The 24,899-nt window shown below is 43.8% G+C and overlaps 1 protein-coding gene across 1 annotated transcript; it reads right to left on the minus strand.

Moving 5' to 3' along the window:
• Positions 1-1,477: 1,477 nt before the first annotated feature.
• LOC116945995 (uncharacterized) lies at positions 1,478-14,966 on the minus strand. Its single transcript, XM_032960746.2, has 4 exons — positions 14,651-14,966; positions 9,464-9,729; positions 7,799-8,645; positions 1,478-6,261 (listed from the first exon to the last, which is right to left on the minus strand). Exons 2-4 carry the CDS (start codon positions 9,585-9,587, stop codon positions 6,006-6,008), a joined length of 1,227 nt encoding a protein of 408 aa, XP_032816637.1. The 5' UTR covers positions 9,588-9,729; positions 14,651-14,966; the 3' UTR covers positions 1,478-6,005.
• Between the last annotated feature and the right edge of the window lie 9,933 nt (positions 14,967-24,899).

Here is a 24,899-nt window from a genome sequence, read left to right on the forward strand (position 1 = left end):
TTTTACTCTCGATCATACGCTGTAATTGGACTGAATTTGCAGTGGTTTCATTATAGCCATGATCAATCCACTGCTGGATGAAGGCCACTCCAAGCCATTTCCATCTCTCATGTGATGTAACAAATCCCCACACCTCCAATTAGCACACATCTTGCCTGCACACAAGCAGATTTCATCGCTCCGTCTTTGTGGAAGATGCATTTTTTGGCTCGTTCCCTCCTTTGATTGCCACTCCATCATTAGTCTTCACCACTGGGGTTCTTCCTCCATCTCGTGATATCCCGTCCATCATACAAAGTGTTCATGGATTGTCATGACTTGTCTTCAGGATATCATAGATGATGAATATATTTTTATATACTGTATTTATACATTTCTAAAAACCTAAATTTTTGTAAAGTATCTCCGAATGGCAATAAATAACTTTAACGAAAGCGTTTATCCATGTCTGACTCTCACAATATGTATTTTGGTATTCTCAACGTAGGTGTTATTTAAAAAAAAATGGTTTACCTTCTAAAAAAAAAAGTTCCGTCTCAGTGAGAGTTTAAATGACTATAGATTTCCACCAAGTAAAAACGAATAGATTTGTTTTAGATACGGTACTGCGTTGGTCGTAGTACATATGCATGCATACCAAAAAATTAGCACACTCATCAATAACACTGCCCTAAATGGAAAACATATTGGAAATATAATAGATGACATTTCGGGCAATATCCCTACTTAACAGCACATGTGCTTCCTCAATGTCTCTAGAATTATGGATATTAAATAATATAATGTAGTCTTTAAATCTCTTCATGGCCTTGCCCCACCATAATTATCTTGCCTCTTAACTCCTATGTTCTCGCTTATCTTAATTTCCAATCGTCTCTCTGTCCCTCCCCTCCTTGTGCCCAATCCCATTTTCAGTAATTCTTCCTCCCCGCACCTCGCCACTGGAATAAACTTCCCTTGTACATTAAGCAGTCCCCCTTCATAACCTCCTTCCATTCCTCTCAAAGCCTCACCTTCTCTCCTGCTCCTGCTCACTCTTCCTCTTCCCTCCACTCATTCCCATCCCTACCCTACCGCGATCCCTAAGTACCCCCCTATCACTGTCACCCATTCCTCAACCCTTGCACGCCCCTGCCATCTAAATCATTCGATTCTGTCACCGGTTTTTTTACCGTCAAGTGCCATCAGTAAAGGCGCTCTATGAATATAAAATTATATAAGATAATAAAAGGCAGTGGATTACAAGGGGAAAAAAATAATGAATTATCCCTCATACGCCAGTTTCTATATTTTGTATGCTGCGTAGTGATGTTAATGACACACTTGGTGCGAGTTTGGTTTTGCTAGCCAACACTGCACTCAGCTATGGAATCTCATTCCATAGAGATACAGTGCTGTACACATTTCTAGAGAGCCACTTACTGAATAACATCGTGCATATTTACTCAGACTTAAAATAAATGCAATTGCCAGCGTGTAACTTTTGCATAGTTTTTTATTATTTGTTTTTTTTTAAACGCATTTTTGTTTTTTTTGTTATTTTATATTTTACAATTAAACAGTTTCGTGATAAAAAAGGCACAATTTACAGTGAACACAGATAAAAGGCAAGGTTACACAAAAAACGCCAGAAGCAAACGTGCTTGAAATAAAGCTGTACAGAACCCAAGCTCAACAGATGCAGCTGCGACTGAACTTCTTCTCAGCCATTTACACTGCAGCACACACACACGTACGTATTTGTCAGAACATCATTTACACATGGCAAGCGTCAGGTTCATTTCTTGAACTTTCTCTAGTTTACTTACAGACTTGACATATTCAAACGGAATAAAATGCATTAAAAAAACGACGGATTATATACGGATCACCATAATTTGCCCATATACCTACTTAGCATTACTACCATAATCCAAGAAAGTTGTCGTCTTGTTTACATGAACCTTAAACCAAAGTTGGTTTGTATAGTGGATACGTTCTAATGGTGATATGTGCTAATATTATTCCAATTATGGACTCTACACATTGACTTTGGAATGTGTATATCCTTTTGCTGAATACAGTGGCATAATATTCAACTTCTACTGATCATGAGAATTTTCAACTTTTAACTTTATACCACCATACATCTTTAAATGTCGCTTTCACCCTTTAAATATAGAGTAGCGGAATGTACGGACACTCACAATCACAGTAATGCAGGCATAAATAAAGTGAACACCAAACTGCTTTCAGTCCAACAACCGTGTGTGCTCGACTGTTCATGTTACGGATGCACAACATTCTAAAACACTCGCGCCATGGGTTCACCTCAACCATATGAGATATGTCAGCTCACCATAATGACCACAAAGCAAGATTCTCACAATGCCCTTTTCTGTTGCTTTGCTGAAACAATTACTTCCACACATCAAGTATACCCTGAGGTTTTTTTTTGCTACAATGTACACATGCGATATTACACAATCGGACCAACCGACGCCAGACCACAAACACGCATAAGTTTTTTAACAACTTTTTTTTTAAACACAAGTTCGATTCCCGACCGGTCTTCAGAAAGAACTGCACTTTCTATATTTATGTTCAATTCCACCAGCATTTTGCTAAATCGTCAAGTATGACTCACTTCAACATTGTCAAAATCTTTAGGTCAACATTTCTGTGAAGACAGAAAAGGCTTTTCTGTAAACTGTGTTCTTGTAGCACCATTAACACAGAACCCGAGATTGTAGCCGTTTGGCTTTAGAACCTAAACTACACAGTACATCAATTTATGTACACAAATACTCATAACATGTTTTATCTTCTCATAATGACATTAAAACACAAAGCAATTGCGCCATATGTCTCTATTCAGTACAGGTACTTCGTTTGAAACTATGAAACTGGCAAAAATAATAATACATTAATGCAGTGGGTCACATTAACAGCATGTTCCTCTGCACTAGGGGGCCAAACCACAGTTTCCAGAGTATCAGCCTGGTGTAGAGCTGACCTTATATTATCTCTCAATTTCTGCTTAATTTGATTACGGTAATCAAATACAATAAACTAGCATGTAATTTGCACAATTTTCACAAATAATGATGCTGAATGCAAGATTGAGGTAGGCAAGGATTAGCGATGTCGTCATCAGTGCATCACGCTGGGCGTGCACCGCTTTGAGTTTCCTGTGTATTGGAGACCAATTAAAATTGTTTACTTTTATAATCAATTAATCTAATCGTTTCAACATGAGTATGGTGCTGCAAATATATAAAATCTAATCCAAAGTGATTTCCTGGTCACATGTGCGCACTCAGAGGGCTCACATCTCCTGTTTACCATCCTGAGACAGTGTGGAAATGTCACATTCTTATGGCGGGGGCAAGTATATCCATAGGACATCGACCGTTGACTTCCCCGCAGAGTAGTACTCATCTATCAATCAGGACTTGAACATGCAACCTTCCGCTCACGAGCTGATGGCTCTAACGTTGAGCTACCTGCAAGTCATGACTAGCCACCGAATGTAATTATATTTACTGGCTAGACATTCGAGTGGCACTCCGGAACAACCGATATAGCATTTACTGCAGGTGAACATGCTGGTAATTATTTCCCACAATACCCTTTCATTAATGTGCCATGCTTGCATTTTAAAACAAATCATAATATGAAAACAAATATTAAACAAAAACGTTTCAATATAAATGTATTTCAGAGACGTCAATCACTCAATATTAATAATCGTGAAACATGCATTTTCAAAGCTTAGCATCAAATGGTAGTCAAAGTACAACTAATAAAACATTACTCAGTTTACAAAGATAAAATAAAGCACAATAAAATATCCTGAAAGTGACAAATATTAGGTAAACACACAAAAATTACCTTCATGAACCATAAAACGGTCAACAATCATTTCAAACAGATGATGCCAATGCAGTACAGTACTTGAGTACAAAAAACCTACATAATATGCTAGTAAAAAAATTACTTTTAAACAAATGTCAACGAATATATTCAAAAGCAACTGTAATGAAGCTGTGAAACCAGAATATTTAAATACACTACAGCACAGTATTAAATTAGAAGGTGCAATATTGGGGTTGATGTTTGACTTTGCAATCTGTTGAACATCTACTTTTCTTGTTTACACTATTATTTAATGAAATTCCTGATTGCGTATTGAAATATATTTTCCCTGGAATATTTAACTAAAAATCATATTTTACAGCCCCATGTCAATTTACAGCTGGATGATTGTGAAGGTTTAACCATATTTCATCGTACTCGCAAGTACGAGTTTATGGATCACATTGGCCCGGGACCGATTCATATATCACTCACCACTGATTGTGGGTGGAAATAGAACTCAGGTTGTCAAGTTCATAGCGCAGCACTGCTGCACCCCAAAAGGAGATTGTTTATATTTCCAATGGGTTAGACAAGAATTACTAAATATTCATAGCAGGTGATTGACGTTAGTAAATTGAAACCATTGCAATATATTTTATTTTATTTATCAATTAAATATTCCAGTGAAGCCAGATTGATTTTGGGTTTAAATCATATACCAAGCGGGGTGGGGGGGGGCTGATAAAATATTCACTAATATAGCCAAGCTACAAAACTGCACATTTTCCATGTTGCTCACATACGGCAATTAAACAGTTGTGCACTTTGACAATTGCAATAGTTGAGTTGTACATGGCAGGGGTAAATTATATTATTAAGCTTTTTCGGGGATTTGGAGTGTAAGTATGGCCATGAATTTAGAATTATTTGTTTCTGGCAGCAAGTTGAAGTTCATATTATTTGTTACATGGATCATCCAGTTTAGCCAGTTTCCTGGCTATTTTACAAGGGAGATTCATGGTGCGTGAGATCCACGTGAACGATGTCCTCACGTTTTTTGTTTATTTTGGCACTGTGAAAAGCCTCATCTGAATTAGAGAACACCACATCGTCACAGTGGAAAGTTACTTTGCTTTTAATTTTTTTGCAAGACATTTATTGGAGTTGTAAAGAAGTTTCTGGCCCGAGAATATTTTATATCTTCCAGAACATAACTATTCAATAAGCCTGTTTTATGTGCACATTAACCGTCACAGCAATGCATTAACAAAAACAGTTGCAACTGCAATTTAGTATTTTTCTTTTATCCTCCGAATGATTTGGAACATTGGGTGAAGGGGGTGCGTTTTGGTCCTCAGTCTTCAAGTCTCTCATCCTCAGCCTCTTCTGCTGCTCTGCGAGCCATGAGTATATTTCCACAGTCTTGTGTCGCGCAGGGTACAAAAGTACAAAATGTCCATGTGAACACTTTCAAATCAACACTATCAGTGCAAATTAAACAGGGGCAGGGCCTTGTGAACATGGTTCCATAAATAAGGTAATCGATTCAACATTAAAACGCAGACCCACCAGAAAAAAAAAAACATTTTGATAAAATGTGCATGAAATTCTGACTCCCACCCCGCGTGAACCCGTGATGAAAGATCGACGTGGGGGGGGGGGGACACAAACGTAACTGGGTGGTAACAGGGTTCCTTGATTTACCAAAGAAGCATCACAAAGAATATGAGAGAAAAAGTATTTGAATATGCACATTTAAAACATAAATGAACTATACCTTACAATGTAAAGGTACCTTTGCTTTGAAGTGTACGAACTGTATATTCGAAAGGCTGAACTCTATACAACCATTTTATGGTGTAACATTTCAGCAACAACTTGTCACTGGAAATCACTTCTAAAAACACCGCATTGCCCACCTTTGCGCCTGCTTGTGAATCAAGATCCAGGTGATGTTTAGTCAAGTCGTGTGGGAAAAAAGCATGCAGCTCTACACAAGTCTACTCAAATTCCAGACATTTACATCTTAAAAAGCACAACCACATAACAAAAACAATAAGCTATGTTCATAAGCACACACACACACACCGAGAATGACACCAGGGCATGCAAACACACTGACTAAAAACAGTCCTTTCCCCATGTAACTCATGGCTCCAGTCCCATCAAAATTTGTGAGACCTGAATCCGGGCTGCTTTATAACATTTCCCCGGTGCTTGCCAGAAAAGGAGGCCCGGTTCCTAGCGTCATTCTGCCTCTGGAGCTGGCGGCGGCTGGGCTGCAGGCGCGGGCTACGCAGCCCGACGAGCGTCGAGCGGTGCAGGCGGCGGGCGTTTTCCAACAGGCTGCGGGCCGCGTTCGCTGCCACGCTTGCAGGGGATCGGCGTGGTGCACGGCGCGGGGAGCTGGGCGCTGTGTTGCTGAAAAACAATGGCTATTGTCAAGCTAACTGTAAACGACACAAGCTTATATTCGACGTACAGTAAAGCTCTCCGATGTGTTTTCGGTTTACATCGCGTGCTGTTTGGCACGATGTCCAATAGGCCAAGAGCTTCCGTTCAGTTCCCGAAGATGATAGCACAGCACATGCAGCGTCTCTCGTGACAAGGGCACAAAACAAGAAATTGGGTTGAACAGCATATTGTTTGACACGTCCGACGTTTCGCTCCTACACGTGGAGCAAAACGTCACATTATGTCCAACACAATATGCAGTACAATCTAAAAAGGAAACAGATCTATACAACAGAATCACAAAAAAAATGTTCTGTAATTTTCCCAATTTTTAACCCGATTGTGCTCTCGGTGTCAGATCATGCGAGGTGGAATCCATTTGGATCTCACAAAGCGGTGCAAACAGTCCAGTTAGAGAATGGCCCACAGAAGTAAATACTACAAAGCTACCTCTGAGATTATTTCAAGTGACCTGGTCTACACAGTAGAGGGCAGCACTGTCCTATCAACACTGCCATAAAGTATTGGTCACATGGCATTCTAACCAATATTTTAATTCTCAGAGCTGGAATAGCCAATTTAAGAGCAGAAACAAATGTTGCGCGAGTATTTTTTGTGTGCAGTTATTGGCGACTGGGCTGAAACCATCAACTCACGACAATTTCAAACCTGCTTTAATCAGCTTCAAACCCAGAATATCAGCAATGCCAGCTCAGCACTGTAACCTTTTCGGCCACCTAGCCACTGAACGTATTCTAGGTGTTAATTGGGCATTTAATTATAAGTTATTATATAATTATCGCATTAGCACACCATGTGAAAAAACACAAGACTCTTTCACCACTAAATGGGCACTGCTTGCCAGCTAAACAAGGCACAAACTTGGTCCAGCCTGAGTAATCCGCATGTAACGGTGCACACATAGATTAAAAGTAATTCTTACGATCATGATACATGTGCTTGGGAGAATCAATTGTTTTATATTCATACATGTTGTAAATAATTAGTTCATGTTATCTCTGAGGCCACTTTAGGTTGAATTAACAAGTTAGGAAAAATCATGCATATGCATGGATTATGTAACACTTTCCAACATGTGTTTCTCTTTGGAAGTATTTCATTATCAGTATGAAAGCCATTGGTCGCTATCAGGGCAAAAGACATTTACATCTTAGCAATTAATATTTTTTATATTTGGTTTGTGTCTCCAAGTTTTGGGCAACTATGACCAATTTGGCCAATTTTCAATAATCAAAGTCCCAAACCGCAAAATAACTTTATATTACAGGTTCATTCATATTGGATCATAAAAGTTACTGTGCCCTTCGGTTCTTGACTGACAGAGAGAGTTAATTAAGACAGAGTTAACACTTTCAGCCTTTATTGGAAAGCGTAAAAATACGTAGAAAAATGAGTAGATCTTGAATCGGACCACAACCTTAAACGACGACAACACATCGCATCACAAGGGCACCGATTCGTCACACGCCGTATAATCTGTTACCTTTGCGGAGACTCTTGCCCTCCCCTCTGCACGGGGAAGCGTGTCCGATTCTCCGGCCTGCGGCCCTTGGCCTTGCGCCGGGAGGACTCCTGTCGCGTCCCCCGTGCTGCAGCTACAGCCACGGCACCGTGGAGAGGCTGCCCGCTGGGCCGGCGACGGCGGAAGGCGGCATACACCGACATGCTCGGGTGTTCGATGAGGAGGTTCTCCAGAGGGCTGCTCTCGAGGCCCCGATTGGAGCTGCCTTCTCCCGGTGCTGAGAAACACGGCGGGGGAGCGAGCAGCCAGCTCTCCTCCATGCCCCTCGGAGTGCTGGGCTCGCTCTGGGAGCTGCTCCCGTCAGAATATTCCGCTGCCAACGCACGGCCGTCCGGGAAGGAGAAGTCCTCGTCATCGTCGCTGCACTCGGGACAGGGCGGAGCTGGGGGCGAGCCCACACGCTTGGGCAGAATCCAACTTTCCTCAAGTGTGCGTGGACCTTGAAGGCTACTACGCGCTTGAACCGTCGGGCACTCAATATTTTTGGCTTCTATAGAACAGGCTGAGGAAGTGGCTGGTGGAGGCTCAAACCAATTGTCCACGAAAGAGATCAGCTCGGTAGGTGCAGAATCAAATGAACTGTCACCGCAAGCATTGCCGGTAGCACCAGGGAAATTCACCTGTAGTGGTAGCGTAGGCTGACAATTTCTCGAATCTTCTGCCTCTCGTGAAGTCTCTGCAGGTTGTGTTGGAGTGCCATCCTCAGAGTTGCTGGTATTGGAGGAAGTAAGTTGCTGGTGAGGAGGGTTAAAGCTGTCATTGTCAACTTCATCCGTAAGGGCATCGCGGGTAATATTGCCATTCACGTCTTCTTCGTTCAACGTTGAGTTAAGATTCCAAAGTGATGTTGGGAAAAAGGACAAGCAATAAACACCACAATTAAACCCATGCATATGCATAGCAGACATTAATATAATAACAGCTTAGGTTTATTTAAATATTTTAAAGAGCGATTTAAAAAAAATAACGTTAACAGTATGTTATGAAACTGTGGGCTACATTTTTAACTACATATTATACTCGTGGCAATGCTTATGTGATGGATCATTATACAAAATACCTACGATCAAATAATCCGGCATGTGTCCAAACCCTTCAGATTTCAGAAGCTAAGCAGGCTTTAGCTTGGATAGTCCTTGCATGCCAAGTGTTATAGGCTATGTTCTGCGAGGCTGCGGGGTGACAGCATTATTGTACTGTACTGATAAGCTTGAAACATCTATGCACCCCCCCGTCTTCACCAACCCATATTGGCCAGTGAGCAGAAGTATAGTCAAGTTATCTCCACAGTTCGCATCGCGTGAGGGATGTCCTCATCCAGTGGATTGTCAAAGGGCTGTGCAAAAACACTTCTACACACATACTAACCAAGATGTCACCTCACTAAGCATCTACATCAAGCTTATATTCTCACATCCTATAGATTCTTAGCTGCATACTGTAATTCATATGAGCAAAGGTGCAGCCCTGCATTTGCTTGTTCACACCAATGCTGGAAAAAGGGCTTCAGCTAGAGAGTCAGCTTTCTCAAGACGGTATTTTGGCCTACACTTACAGGCTGGTTGGACATTATGGAGTTAGCATAATTCAAATTACAGTAATATAAGCGAGGTGCGTATCACTTGCCAGTAAGGTCGATGATTATCCAGCCTTCGTCGCCGTCCGACTCGGTCAGTGAAGATGCGCGCCTGGACTGAGGGGCTGGGTTCTCTTCCTCTGGGAACAAGAACCCACTGAGCCTCTGAAACATGGCAGGTCCCTTCACAAGTGAAGGAGGAATGTGTCCGCCCAGGTGTGGCAGGCTTTAGCACCAGTGGTGGCTCGGTCGAACCGTCCCTCGGCAAGTGAAGGTCTCCCCCCTCTCGAGGATGTTTTCATCCGACCCTGAGACACTGCAACAGAAGATTTAAAGCAACTTTTAACCAGCTGATAATTTTTCTGTTCAAGCAAAAAACCTTGAAATTAATCTTTGGGAGAAAATAAATGACATATAGTATGGGTGCTGAAGTAACTTATAATGAATTGATGTGAATTCGTTTTTTTGTATCCAGTTGGGGAGGGGGGGCTATGACAGTTCAAGGTTGGAGGAGACTCAAGTTTGTAATAAGGCATGTCTAAACAGGCCCTTTTCTGCTAAAGTCATCAGAATCCTTGCTTTTGGTGAAGCTAAATGTTATTAGTCACACAAAGTATTGCGCACATACAAATGTCAGGGCATGGAAGTGAATTTGATAAAGGTAAACAGACCTTTCTGCTTGTTCAAAGTCGTGTCAATGTTTCACAGTTATCGTCGTAACAATGTGCAGCAAAATTGGAAGGTGGATGACCCTTTGACTGCATTCTTTTTCATGGAACCAAGGAGCTGGGAGGGCAGATGTGACCCAACTGTGTCAGCTATTTTGTGATCCATCACTTTAATTATGCGCCCACTAACAGTTGGAACAAAAAAATATCACATCCCCCTTGTTGTGTGGCTCTACCCGAGCACTTGGGGTGGTGTGAATAAACCTTCCCAGATCCATCACTACCTCCAAGAGCAGATTCGAGGCTGAAAACCACAAAGCATTATCAGCATGTTATGTGGTAACCCTGGACCATGCCTTTTTTTAATCTGCTGCCCTACAAAGTATAGCAGGAAAATATCCCTATGCTTAGTTACGATGATGTTTTAGATAGACCACACCGACATGTATACCATTAAGCGGCTAATAACAAATTAAATTAATTGGTGTTGTGGGCTTAAATCACGCAACATTACCTCCCTGGGGATGCTCTGTGGTAAAGTAAAAGAGACAACAAAAGGAAGGCGTATTTGTCTTATAACTGGACCTTATTGAAGGAATGTTCTATATAAACCCCAGCATTGACATAGATGGGGCATGGAAAGTCATATCAAAGTAGCCACAAAATACCCCAGCATTGACATAGATGGGGCATGGAAAGTCATATCAAAGTAGCCACAAAATGTGGGAAGTGCCAAAAAGCCATCGACAACACGTTGCTAAGCTGTTGTGCAAGATCTGGAAAACAAACGTTAGTGCAAATAATTAATTATTTTAAAGGAATTATGACCATGTCCTTAATACCATCATACTGGCATAATTCGGTCCAACAGATCTGTGTTAACCAAGGCCGTAGCCATGGAGTCAACATTGGGGGGGACTAAATCTTCCAGGGGGCCTGCGGTCTCCCCCCAGAAAGAAAAATCTAACTTTGAAAACGGATTTCCTGCCTAAAATATAAAAAATGAACTAACACATAGGATGCACTTTTTATTCATTTTTTACAATGTCTAATAGTATATTGTATTACATTGCTGTTTTTTTTCTTTTTTTACGTTTTCTTGTTTCATTGTATGTAATGGCAGAGATTAGGGATTAATAAAGTACAACCATAACCACAATCATATGAACAGAAATCTATTTTATAGCAATATATTGGGAGGGATATTTTGAGCATATTTGAATATTGGGGGGGGATGTGTGTGTCCCCAAATATATATTATAATCACGGCCTTGGTGTTAACAGCATAATCATTGGGAGTTGCGTATTGTGTGGAGAACTAGCGTGATGCACACTGTAAAGGCCAGATGAATCTTTGACGCATAAACACGTTTCATAACAGCGAGGTCATAAAAGCCATTTATACACACACACGTAAACACAATTACAGGATCATTAACTAGTGCGGTAAAAATAAAGTCTTATCAAAATGACATTATTTGTTTAGGCCATGTGTTGTTAGATGTGTTTACTCCCCGAAGGTGTTATTGATGCGCAAGGGGACAAATGATCGATCAGGTTCACGTCACGGTGAGGAGCCGACGTCTCAACTCTCGACCAATGGCAACCGCGACAAAACAAAAGACGTCACGGAATCCTGTTTTGAACCAGGCTGCAAATTTTATACTATTCTCTTTATTTTGCTGCAGTTTTTGCTTTGGCATGCAGCTCTTAACACACTTTTTTTTTGGGGGGGGGGAGGGAGGCGGGGGGGTGACACAGACAACAAAAGTTGCGTTCCAAAACTTGTGAAATACTTTTTTTTGCTCCCTTCTCGCTTTATTACTTATCGTACAAGTGTCATGATAAGACGTGCAAAAGAATGTATCGCGATACTATATAAGTGTTGGGCGAAGCAGCTGCTCGGGGCATGTTTGGACTCGTCCGCTCCACACGCTCGTGCTAGAGATGTGGTGGTGGTGGGGGTGAACTCTGACAAGGCTTCGACAAGGACTGTGTTGACACAGAGCAACAAACAACGTGGATTGCACCAGCCACCGGAGAGCAGCCCTGGGACACGCAGCCCACACGTTTATTTCTGCACCTCATAGCATCACCGTGAACATTATATACTCAGGGCATAGCTTATTAAAATAAACATCTATTTTGCACGTAAAAATTGGGTATCAATAACTGTGATTTATCAGCAGCCATGAGGAAATTATCCCCCAGTCTCCGCCTCTCACGGTTTTGCAATCCGCCTAAACACCTGCACACGATCTGGTTTCAATAATAATGTTCCTTTTAATATAATAAAGCCTCAGCTGATTTTTTTCTGACTTTTGTTTCAGGAGGGTCCTACATTTGGGATGTTTCGTCAAATCCAATTATAAGTGGCTTGTGGAGATAAACTGGAGAACTCAGAAAACCACTTAACCACACACTTGGGGATAACATTGAAAGCGCAGCAGAGATAGATTCAATAATCCACTGCTGTACTGTCCCATGCTGGCTACCTCGCAGCACACAACCCCAAATCCATCCTCTCTCTGGGCAGTCTTCCATCCAACTAGAGTCGCTAACCAATCCTGCCCCTACATCTTTACTTAATTCCTGCCCATACCCCCCACCCACCACCCCTATCACCCCATCACCAAAATTCAACCCTCAAAATAACATCCCAGAACAAAACACTCAAACCCCGGCCTGCGTGCTGTGTTTACCCCCCCCACCACCACCTCTCTCTCTCCACCCCTGCTTTTCATTTATTATTTATTAGCTTTTTTGTACACGATGTACCGCGGGGCCCCTGTGTGCGCGTCGCTTAGCCCAAAGGACGTCATCCGAAACACTGGGAAGGGCTTCAAACCTCGCTCGCTCGCACGCAACCACCCACACCCACCCATGCCTCCTCCTCCTCCATCGCTCTCCTCCTCTGCCCTGCTGAGCAGAGGAGACCTCGGCCCCATTCAGCTCTCTGCCTGCACACCCCCATCCATTCGCGCCTAGTAACAAGCCTTATTCCGAATCGGGCTGCCCAATGATTGCTCAGCGTGTGGACGTTCCTGGGTCATATTTCTAGCCGGCGTCAGCGGATTCCCGCAGCCAACACCGACTGCTACCACCAGCCACCACCACCACCACCTTGTCGTCCACCACTGCCACCACTATCCCCCACCATCAGCAACCACCTCCTTCTTCTTCCCCGCCACCACCACCACCACAAATCAACAAGCCACTGCCCCCCACTCTCCTCCGCCCTCCTGCCCTCAAACAAAGAGATTTCCTCGACATCACCGCTGCCAAGGGACACGAAGTTCCCCTGGATTAGGGTCTGCAGCTTTATGGACAAAGACGCACCTAATGTTATTACTCAGTCTCACGTACATATTAACACACGCCCAGAGTCAGCAGCTTTATTTACACTGGAGGAATCCGATGAGCTATAAAGCTCTTTTGCACAGATGATGCCCAAACGCACAGTAGTGTGCGTATAAATATATTTTATTTTCAACCAACAATGTGTTACTCTACCAGTGTGTGTGTGCCACCACAGTCCTGGGTTTATATTGACGTGAAATTGTTTGCTGTGCCGATTTTAACGTTTTATTATTGGTATTATCTTGTCAAACAAAAACCAACAACCCACGTCTCATATTAATGTGTGGACACACGAGTGCATACAAAGCATGGACATTTATATATTCCTTCAAGCCAACGTGTGTCATGTACTGTATAATACCACAACAACAGCTTTTTATATAATTATTATTATCCTCACGCTGCGAACGCGGATGTATCCAGATACAATAACATTACGCAGTTGCTGTTGACACTGGAGTAATAATGTTGGCGATTGCTAGGCCAAGCATTGGCCAAAGCAGCCGTGAACTAGGAGTGGAGTAAACAACTCACGGTTACCGCAGTCCACAGATTATACAATGTACATACTCCATGTGTACGTGTGTGTACTGACACACACGTACATACATAGTCCATGTGTGTAACATACACATGGGCGTACAGTGATGTGTCACAGCACCATCTGTAGGGCATGTGTTGTCTAACGGCAGTCTGGTCTACCATGCTACACACACGAAGACAAAGATCGCGCCACCCCCCCTACCATCCAGTTCTTGCGAGCGCCTATGAAGGCCGGCACGAATAAGCTGGAGGTGTCGTACATGGTATTGCTAGTACCATCGACGCCAGGCCGATCTTGTCTGTCCCCAGGTGCTTGTGTTTACACACCGCAGCCAGGTACTCGTTTGAGGTCAAGTCGACCAAGAAGAGGCCAAGAACGAACACACACGCACACAATTCCCTGCGCAATAACAAAAAAACCCAACCTCAAACGCACAAAAGTCAGCCAGCTGAATATGAGCCAAGGGCAGGGGGAGTCTAGAAAAGCCCGTAGCAGAAGGGAGAGACGCCATGGTGTAAGAGAAAGTCTTAGCCAAGACAACGCCAGGCGTCTACGGCAGCAGCAGCCGTAGACGCCTGGTGGCGGAGGGAGAAGACACTGGCCCGCAGAGCAAAACCAGAACGCTGTGGGTTCAACCCCGGGTTGTGTGTGCGTGCGTCCCTTACCTCGAGGGGGAACAGCGCGACCACAGACAGGGCAGCAGCTTGCACCGCGATATTCGTCGTCTTCGTCGATTTAAACACACACACGTGCGAGCGCACAATAATGTAATAATTATAGATATATATTTAAAAATATGATTTTATTTTATTGTTTGTTACAAAAATACGGTATATTTCCCCGACGCTCCGAGCCTGCCTCCGCCTTTGTTTATCCCGAGCTAAGTGCTTTAATACTTTTCTCCCCTCCTTTTTTGTTGTGTTCTTTTTTTCCTGGAGCCCGAAACAGCTGATCGCGCATGACGTCACGCCCCCAACACCATACAAGGCGAGGCCGCGCCCCCCCTTTTCTCGCCCCCTCCACAGCTGCTCGAGCGCGCGGAGCGCCCCGCACCTCCCCCAGCACCATATAAAGCGAGGCCACGCCCTCTTTTCCCCATAGCCACTCACAGCAGCTCGAACGCGCGCGACGCCCCGCCCACCCCCAACACCGTATAAGGCGAGGCCACGCCTTCCTTTTTCCCCGTAGCCACTCACAGCTGCTGGAGCGTGCGACGACCCCGCCCACCCCATGTGTTTTTACGAGGTCGTCGGCACGCCCACCGCCACCAACCACTACCAAGCTCGAGAGGCTCAGGCGAGGCCCCGCTCAGCTGTTCGGTAAGTCGGGGGGGGGGACCCAATGGGGAGAGGCGCGCACCCGCTGCGAGTGTACGGGGGCGTGTGGGGGAGGCGTGGCGATTCCGCCGCACCAATCGGGAGCCGCCCCCCCCCTTTCTCGGCGACGTAACGGCGCGGAATGGGCAGCGGTCGCGCTGTTGCTATGGGCGCGCGTGCGGCTCCCAGGCCTCCCCTTTCTGTTCCGGATTATAAGACGCACCGGAAAGTAAGACGCAGCTCAAACTTTTGCCCACCCCGCCGCCCCCGGGTGACAGTGGAGTGATAACAAATGTGGTGATACGCACCAGAAAGTAAAACGCAGCCCAAACTTGTGTCCCCGGTGACAAGTGATAAATCTTGTTATACGCACACAAATACCGGATTCTTAGACCCCCCTCCACATGATTTGCATAAGTTTATTGACATTGGGCACACGTTGGAAGCGCGTTTTTCATGAGCATACGGTAACAAAGAAAAAGACAAAGTTGTCGTACTGACTTGCCAGTGGTACTCTGCAATGCAGAACGGCCACTGCTCGAAACGTCGCACATTATATATATTTTTTATTTTAGGACGGTGTCATTGAGAAATGTGTTTAGGTCGTTTTGTTATGTGCATCCGTTTAACAAAAGTGAGGGAGCAGACTGCATTGTCTAATCAGAATTTCAAGCATGCTAAGCATATTCTTGGTTCTTTCGGTAAAGTCACGTAGACGGGAAACAATAAAATAATAAAAATATAACACAATAAAATTATCACGACGTTTCGACTGCAACACAAGCAATCATCATCAGGTGTGAAAACCACAACAAGAATATTTGAAAAAAGTGGCGGTTATTTTTAACGTTAGCACCACGAAGAGCGATTTGGCAGTTTGTTCAGATGGACGAGTCCATCTATTTTGATTTAAAGCTTTCGTGACTGCAGTAATTCATATTCTTAGTTCTTTCGGTAAAGTCACGTTGAAGGGAAACAATAAAATAATAAAATATATTGTTATATATATTTTCAACGTGACTTTACCGAAAGAGCTAAGAATATGAGTCCATCTATGTTCGGAAAAGAGGAAGGGGGGAGACGAAAATAATGGATGCGGTCTGAAAGCCACCGTAAGCGTGGACAATCAATTAAGACCCGAAATGGTTTTTTCAGATCCTTCCAATGATTGCTAAGCCAGAATCCATCTTCTCGGTTGAAATTGTCTCTGTGTTTGTATATGTGGATAGCCTCATGAACGAATCTCTCATGGTAGCCAGATGGCTTGCAAAGAACCTCTGTCTTGGAGAAGTCAATGTCATGTGAACCTACTGAATTATAACAGTGATCTGCCACGGCCGAGATGTTGGCCCTACCGTGTTTCAGGTCTGCTTTGTGTTCACGAATGCGGTCCGAGACATGTCGTTTGGTTTCTCCAATGTAACTACTACCACAGAGGCAACTTAGTTTGTAGACGCCAGGGTACTGTATGTCCGGAATCACATCTTTTACAGACGGAACCAGATCACGGATCTGGTTCCGTCTGTAAAAGATCACTGTTATAATTCAGTAGGTTCACATGACATTGACTTCTCCAAGACAGAGGTCCTTTGCAAGCCATCTGGCTACCATGAGAGATTCGTTTATGAGGCTATCCACATATACAAACACAGTGACAATTTCACCCGAAAAGATGGTTTCTGGCTTCGCAATCATTGGAAGGATTTGATAAACCATTTCGGGTCTTAATTGATTGATCACGCTTAAGGTGGCTTTCAGACCGCATCTATTATTTTTCGTCTCCCCCCTCCTCTTTTCCGAACATAGATGGACTCGTCCATCTGAACAAACTGCCAAATCGCTCTCCGTGGTGCTAACGTCAAAAATAACCGCCACTTTTTTCAAATTTTCTTGTTGTGGTTTTCACACCTGATGATGATTGCTTGTGTTGCAGTCGAAACGTCGTGAGAATTTTATTGTTTTATATTTGTATTATTTTATTGTTTCCCTTCTACGTAACTTTACCGAAAGAACCAAGAATATGAATCCCTGCAGTCACGAAAGCTTTAAATCATGCTAAGCATGTTGAAGCCTGGTTAGCACTTGGATGGGAGATTGCCTGTGAATACTTCAAGCTTGGCAGTGATGTGGCCAGGGCATGGCAGTACAGCTATTATTTAATACATCTGTGCAGAGTTTTTTTTTTACCCACTCGTATGCTTGATTACCTTCCATGTGAAAACAAAAACTCTTTAAAAGAAATTTAACATATACCCCAATGTACGACCCTCCTACAAATTAGTATTGAGGCTCAGTGAGGCTTTTCTTGGAAACTAGGCATGTAAATACTACGAAAGGTCAGTTATGCAGGGACAGTGAGGAATGCATCTGTGCATAGGAATACAAATATCGAAAATGAAGTATTTTGTTTGAAAATTACTTGTGTAATAAAGTACTAAACGTTGGGTTATCCGAAAAATGTTGCCGTAGGAAGGGTTGGGTTTGCATCTTGAAAAGTACAAGATTCGCAAAATTTCGCTGTGTAGCTGAAACTGGCTGTGCCGTCTCCTTAGATACTGGCTAAGAATAGAGGGCTCAGTCATGACATCTATGCAATAACCCAAACACTAATGTTAACCCTTTACTCTTTTACGAGGGTGTATTTTTCCATCACGACTGCATACGACCGAAGCCTGACCAAATGTTACTGTTTCAGCACTGATGTGGATCTTTTGGAGTTTATATTTTCTTCAACCGCTGTTTGCTATCTGCCCCTCCGACTAAATAAAGTTATCTTTGCCAAAACTACCATCCAATACAGCATGAAATATGCCAAAAAATAAAAAAATAACACCACGTGACAATTCATCTGGAATCATTGCTTGGAAATTTTGAGTGCAAGTGTGTTTTTGTTTATTTTTCTACCACACTCATGTAACTTCTCTGATAGCTTTTGAAAATGTCCGCCTTTCAAGTTGGGAAAAGTAACGTGTGTAATAAATACCTTTGTAAACCAGGTCTCTTGAGTTAAGAGATGGTGTTCTCAACGGGCCCTTAGTGGGTTAAAATCAGAATCAGCAAGGGTTTTATTCGCCATAAAAGTTCGCACAGACAAGGAATTTACTTTGGCAGGAAGGTGCATAAATTCAACATATAGTAATCTTAAATCTAAAATAAGTGGTGTACAAGTCTAACTATACTAAAGGTACAAAGTCTAACTAACACTAAGGGGCTAAAGTATGTAAAAAAAGAATATTGAATATAAAGTAGCTATAAGATACAATCTAAAAACACAAAAAATACAAATAGGGTAACATAGTGTAAATATGGCAAGGTGTTATTTTCTAGATAAAATGTTAAAGTCAGTGTAAGCCCTTGGCCTTGTTGAAGAGGCCAGCAGCGGATGGGAAGAAACTGTTTTTGTGGCGTGAGGTTTTGGTCCTGATGGACCGCAGCCTTCTGCCGGAGGGGAGTAGCTGGAACAGAGAGTGTCCAGGGTGGAAGGAATCGGCCACAATCTTCCTCGCTCGCCTCATGGTCCTCGAGGTGTGCAGGTCCTCGAGGGTTGATAGATTGCAGGCAATCACCTTCTCAGCAGTGTGGATGATACGCTGCATTCTGCTCTTGTCCTTGGCAGTGGCAGCAGCGTACCAGACGGTTATGGAGGAGGTGAGGATGGATTCAATGATTACTGTATAGAAGTGCACCATCATTGTCTTTGGCAGGTTGAATTTCTTCAGCTGCCGTAGGAAGTACATCCTCTGTTGAGCTCTCTTGGTGAGGGAGCTGATGTTCAGTTCCCACTTGAGGTCCCGGGAGAGAATAGTGCCCAGGAAGCGGAAGGACTCTACAGTTTTGACTGGGGAGTCGCACAGGGTGATGGGGGTGAGTGGGGCTGTATTCTTCCTGAAGTCCACAACCATCTCAACTGTCTTTAGAGCATTTAGCTCTAAGTTGTTCTGGCTACACCAGGTCACCAGGTTGTCAGCTTCCCACCTATAGTCAGACTCATCCCCACCAGAGATCAGCCCAATGAGGGTGGTGTCGTCCGCAAACTTCTAGAGTTTGACGGACAGATGATTAGAGATGCAGCTGTTGGTGTACAGGGAGAAGAGCAGTGGGGAAAGGACGCAGCCCTGAGGAGTTCCGGTGCTGATGGACCTGGAGTCAGAGACTTGTGTTCCCAGCTTAACGCACTGCTTCCTGTCAGACAGGAAGTCTGTGATCCACCTGCAGGTGGAGTCGGGCACGTTCAGCTGGAAGAGCTTGTCCTGAAGCAGGGCAGGGATGATGGTGTTGAAGGCAGAGCTGAAGTCCACAAACAGGATCCTGGCGTAGGATGCTGGGAGTCCAGATGCTGTAGGGTGAAGTGGAGGGCCATGTTAACTGCGTCATCCACAGACCTGTTGGCTCTGTAGGCAAACTGAAGGGGGTCCAGGAGAGGGTCTGTGATGGCTTTGAGGTGTGCCAGAACCAGGCGTTCAAAAGACTTCATTACCACAGAGGTAAGGGCGACCGGTCTATAATCATTTAGTCCTGTTGGCCTTAGCTTTTTGGGCACAGGGATGATGGTGGAGGACTTGAGACAGGCTAGTACATGACATGTCTCCAGGGAGGTGTTAAAGATGTTGGTGAACACCGGAGACAGCTGGTAAGCGCAGTGCCTGAGGGTGGCTGGAGAGACAGAGTCCGGCCCAGCTGCTTTGCGTGGGTTCTGCCTCTTGAAAAGTCTATTAACTTCTCCCTCCTGAAAGGAGAGAGTCGTCTCTGTAGTAGAGGTGGGGGATGGGGCCTCTTGGGTGGGAAGGGGTAGTTCAGGACAGTCCAATTGTTTTTCAAATCTGCAGTAGAACTCGTTCAAGTCGTTGGCCAGGTGGGAGTCGTTAGTGGTGTGGGGGGCTCTGGGCTTGTAGTTGGTGATCTGCCTGAGCCTTCTCCAGACAGAAGCAGAGTCGTTAGCAGAGAACTGGTGTTTTAGTCTCTCTGAGTACAGTCGTTTAGCCTCTCTCACCACCTTGCTAAACCTGTTCTTCGACTCCTTGAATCTGTCTCTATCCCCACTCCTTAAACGCTTCCTCCTTCTCCAACCTCAACCTTCTGAGCTTTGCTGAGAACCAGGGGTTGTTGTTGTTGAAGTTCACCCTGGTACGTGTTGGAATACAGCAGTCCTCACAGAAGCTGATGCATGACATCAAAGCCTCTGTGAGTTTATCCAGACTATTGGTAGCAGTCGTGAACATATCCCAGTCAGTACAGTCCAAGCACGCCCACAAATCTTCCACAGCCTCACTGGTCCACTGTTTAGATGTCCTCACGGCAGGTTTACAGAGCTTTAGTTTCTACCTGTATGCAGGAATCAGGTGGACCATGGCATGGTCAGAGTGTCCCAGTGCTGCTCAGGGGACGGCGTGGCAGGCTCTACTGACAGTAGTGTAGCAGTGATCCAGAGTGTTACCTTCTCTGGTAGGGCATTTAATGAATTGTATATATTTGGGGAGTTCGTGGCTGAGATTACCTTTGTTAAAGTCGCCAAGTACGATAACCAGCGAATCTGGATTTGCTCGCTCCACACTCAGAATCTGGTAGGCGAGCATGCGTTGGGCCTCTTTAACCTCAGGACCCGGCGGCAAGTAAACTACGACCAAAATGAGCGACGCGAACTCGCGAGGCGAGTAGAAAGGTTTACAGTTTATAAAAAATGATTCAAGGAGCGGAGAACAATGTTGCAGAATCACTGTGACATCTACACACCAGCCACTGTTAATGTAAAAATAAAATACCACCGCCTTTCGTCTTGCTGGAGAGTGCTATGTCACGATCCGATCTTACAAGATGGAATCCTGCCAGTTGTAGCGCAGTGTCCGGAATCAAATCACACAGCCATGTCTCCGTGAAGCACAAAACAGAAGATGAAAGAAAGTCTCTGTTTTTCACCATCAGTAGCTGAAGTTCGTCCATTTTGTTGCACAGTGAACGTACGTTGGAGAGGAAAAAGCTCGGAAACACTGTTCGGATCCCGCGTCTGCGTAGCCGTACGAGAGCCCCCGACCGTTTACCCCTTGGGCGGCGTTTCGCTGCTTGAGCAAAGCCTAGCGCGGCTTTGACTAGAATGCCCACTAATTCTGCCGCTGGAAGCAGAAAAGTGGGAAATAAATCCAAAGGAGTTGTTTCCCTGATGTTTAAAAGTTCGTCTCTTATTCTTAGCTCTTTCGGTAAAGTCACGTTGAAGGGAAACAATAAAATAATAAAATATATAAAACAATAAAAATTCTCACGACGTTTCGACCATAACACAAACGGTCATCATCACCTGATGATGACCGTTTGTGTTATGGTTATCATCACCTGATGATGACCGTTTGTGTTATGGTCGAAACGTCGTGAGAATTTTTAATTGTTTTATATATATTTTATTATTTTATTGTTTCCCTTCAACGTGACGTTACCGAAAGAGCTAAGAATATTAATTACTGCAGTCACGAAAGCTTTAAATCAAAATTTAGTTCGTCTCTTGTTAGGGAACTCCGAAAATCTTGGCAAAACACTGAATTAACAGACAAAACAAGACAAAACAGGGCACACCGACCGGCTGAGGCTACCATCATCGGCGCCGACTTTCGTCAGGTCTCGGAAGCTAAGCAGGCTTGAGCTGGGTTGCGCTTATTGGTCGACTACCATGCATTAAATGTTACAGGCTGGGGGCGACGTTCTAGACAGCAGAGGGAAGTGCAGCAACATCCATTGTTGCACTGCACTTCCATACTGCCATGTTTATGCCCCTGCCTTCAGCAACCATCACTGATCAGCGTGGTGAAGTATGGTCAATGAAGGCCCGCTGCCAGGGATGTATGGCATGGGAGACGCCCTTGTCCGGCAGATGATTAACAAAAGAGTAAATTTTGATTTAAAGCTTTCGTGACTGCAGGGATTCATATTATTGGTTCTTTCGGTAAAGTCACGTAGAAGGGAAACAATAAAATAATACAAATATAAAACACCTGATGATGATTGCTTGTGTTGCAGTCGAAACGTCGTGAGAATTCTATTGTTTTATATTTTTATTATTTTATTGTTTCCCTTCTACATGACTTTACCGAAAGAACCAAGAATAACAAACTGAATATTTTCCAGGTCACTGACACACTGGAGTCGGAGGCATGTGACTAGTGGCCACAGTCAATGCAAGAGAATACACTGGATGTGATGTGCTGTGCGTGCAAACATTGTCGAGGCCATCAAGCGAAAATACTTGGCTCAAATTAAACCCTGCATGTACGCCTAATATAGCCTCATCACAAGCTATGAATGGATAGAATGTGAAGACACAGTGATTCTGAATTAAAGCATTTGTTGGGACAGAAGAAGCCACGCACAAAGCCACAAGCAGTGTCCATGACTGTTTCATTACCCAGCCTCAGAAGGAACAGTTTTGGCACGCGGTGATTCGAAATTGATTTATTTTGTTCAGATTGCGTAAGTAAAATGTGTTGTCAACCCTCCTCCATCTGACACAGCCAATTCATAAAGTTGTCACGTGAACAAACGTGCCAATATAGTACGGTACTGCTTCAGCACACCGGTGTGTGAGAGAGCAATCCACATTTAACAATACCGGTTGGAACAAGAAGGCTTGGCAATTCCATTATCCATGATATGGGTATTTCAAAGCAAGGCAGATAATCGAAGTGGAATATCTACTGAGGTTTTGTACCATAAACATGCCTACAAAGGTTATACCTGCAAAGGTTATACTCTAGCGTATGGTCACACTGCTGAGTATTTTAAATTTAGGCTAAACGATTTGTGGATTTATATCGATTTTCAGGTTATTGATACATGCATTGAGTTGCTGGTGTAAATATCACCGTTTTCAAATTTGTAGATATGGTATTAATTGGCTTCAGGTGATCCCTGAAATCGCTGGAGAATGCTGCATTCAAAAAATATTAAACACATCATTGATATTTTCATGTAATTGTGACGAGTCCTCGAATCCACGAGGAGTGGGATTGTGGGCCTGAATTATTGCACCTCTGTTTTTCACATGAGCTTCACGATTGCCTCTTTTTTTGTTCCATTTTCTTAATTAATATCCATGTTTTTGAACCATGTAATTTATAGTAAGTAAATTCAGAGTAATTTTAAATATAGAGGGTTTGATGCTTATTGGAAAACATGACAGAATTCATGTTTATGCATTATCGTACTTCCATGTATAGGTACTGTTTTGGGAACGATTCTATGGCTAAAAAAGGGATGTCTACACAAGTCAAACTCAGTCATGGGGCAATATTTGCCAGTGTGTCTGTACATTATGGACACGTTAACGTTGATGCTGATGTCCAATGGGGATTGTTGAGTAAAGCATATGTTAATTATTGTCCTTGATCATCCACGGCTCCAAGTAAACTTTGCTTTAGAAGCTAAGGCGATACGAAGTGTAAATACTTCAGTGGAATCGAGTTTCGTGTACCAAAGTTATTCACGCAGGCGTGGCTCTCACGTTGCCTTTATTCATTACTCTTCGGTGCATTGTGTGAAAGACTAAAAGACAAAGATTCCCAGTATAGCCTCAACAGACTGTTGGGGCAAGTGCTGTTCGCGAGCACCTATGAAGGCCGGCACGGTACACGAGGGAATGGGTGGCCAGCTCCATGCCCGACTTCCTTTGTTTCCCCAGTGGCGATATTTTTACACACCGCACCAGGTACTCTCATTTCAAGCTGAGTCGACCTAGGGGAGGGCCCAGGACCAGTTAAGAAAATCGTCACTGGTGTTGGCTGTGAGAGGGAATCGAACTCGGGTCGCCGGGTTCGTAGCGCAGCGTGCTTACCGCTACACTCAAAAACTACCCATACAAACACGCGGTGCTGCTGACACAATACACACCTGAGTTCAATTAAATGATTTCACCTCCCCGTCTACAACGTCATAGAGCGTTTTAATGATGAAATATCTGAGAGCCCTTTGTCAATCTACCTCCGAATAAAGGCCTCCTCCCCATGCCGTATTAGGGAGTTGTTTAATCATACTTCGCCATGATGGTCTTGGGGGTTGTTGAAAGGGGACCCTAGTACCAGTTCACATATGACTTACCATTGATGTTAGCCGTGGCCACTAATCAAACTCAGGCCAGTGCGCTAAGGGGCCGTCCATAAATGACGTCACGCACCTGGGGGGGGGGGGGGGTGTCAGACATTTGTGACGATGTGTGACGAGGGGGGGGGGGTTGCGAAATGTGATGTCACATCAAAATGCGCAACTTTAAATAAATATAATCAGTCACGAAAGCTTAAAGTCACGTTCTACTTAATTAAATATACTTTTTAAGTAATTGTTTTCTCCTACAACATCAGAGTGCAGCGCCACATTAAATACGCACTACAATGACAATAGTTAAAAGCGATATGAAGCATGTTTTTTTTTTCAAAATGGAAATATGGTTTTTGGGGGAGGGCAGAGCTTTGTGACGTCATATTTGAGGGGGGGTCTGACTTTTTGTGACGCCGTGTGACGAGAGGGGGGGGGGATCAAAAATCGTCCAAAATCGCGTGACGTCATTTATGGACGGCCCTTAACCACTTTGTCACCGCTATAGAAAAACAACCCATAATTTTTG

The sequence above is a fragment of the Petromyzon marinus genome, chromosome 25, assembly GCF_048934315.1.
Source record: "Petromyzon marinus isolate PM22_M1 ecotype Great Lakes invasive population chromosome 25, UKy_Petmar_22M1.pri1.0, whole genome shotgun sequence".
Lineage (NCBI taxonomy): Eukaryota > Metazoa > Chordata > Hyperoartia > Petromyzontiformes > Petromyzontidae > Petromyzon > Petromyzon marinus.

Bases quoted from the DNA above. Each gene is read 5' to 3' on its own strand.
- LOC116945995 (XM_032960746.2), bottom strand. From the start codon at position 9,587: ATGTTTCAGAGGCTCAGTGGGTTCTTGTTCCCAGAGGAAGAGAACCCA. The intron at 8,646-9,463 runs GCAAGTGATACG...TGAACGAAGAAG, and splicing joins GATAATCATCGACCTTACTG to ACGTGAATGGCAATATTACC. The intron at 6,262-7,798 runs GTAACAGATTAT...ATTGTTTTTCAG, and splicing joins GGGCAAGAGTCTCCGCAAAG to CAACACAGCGCCCAGCTCCC.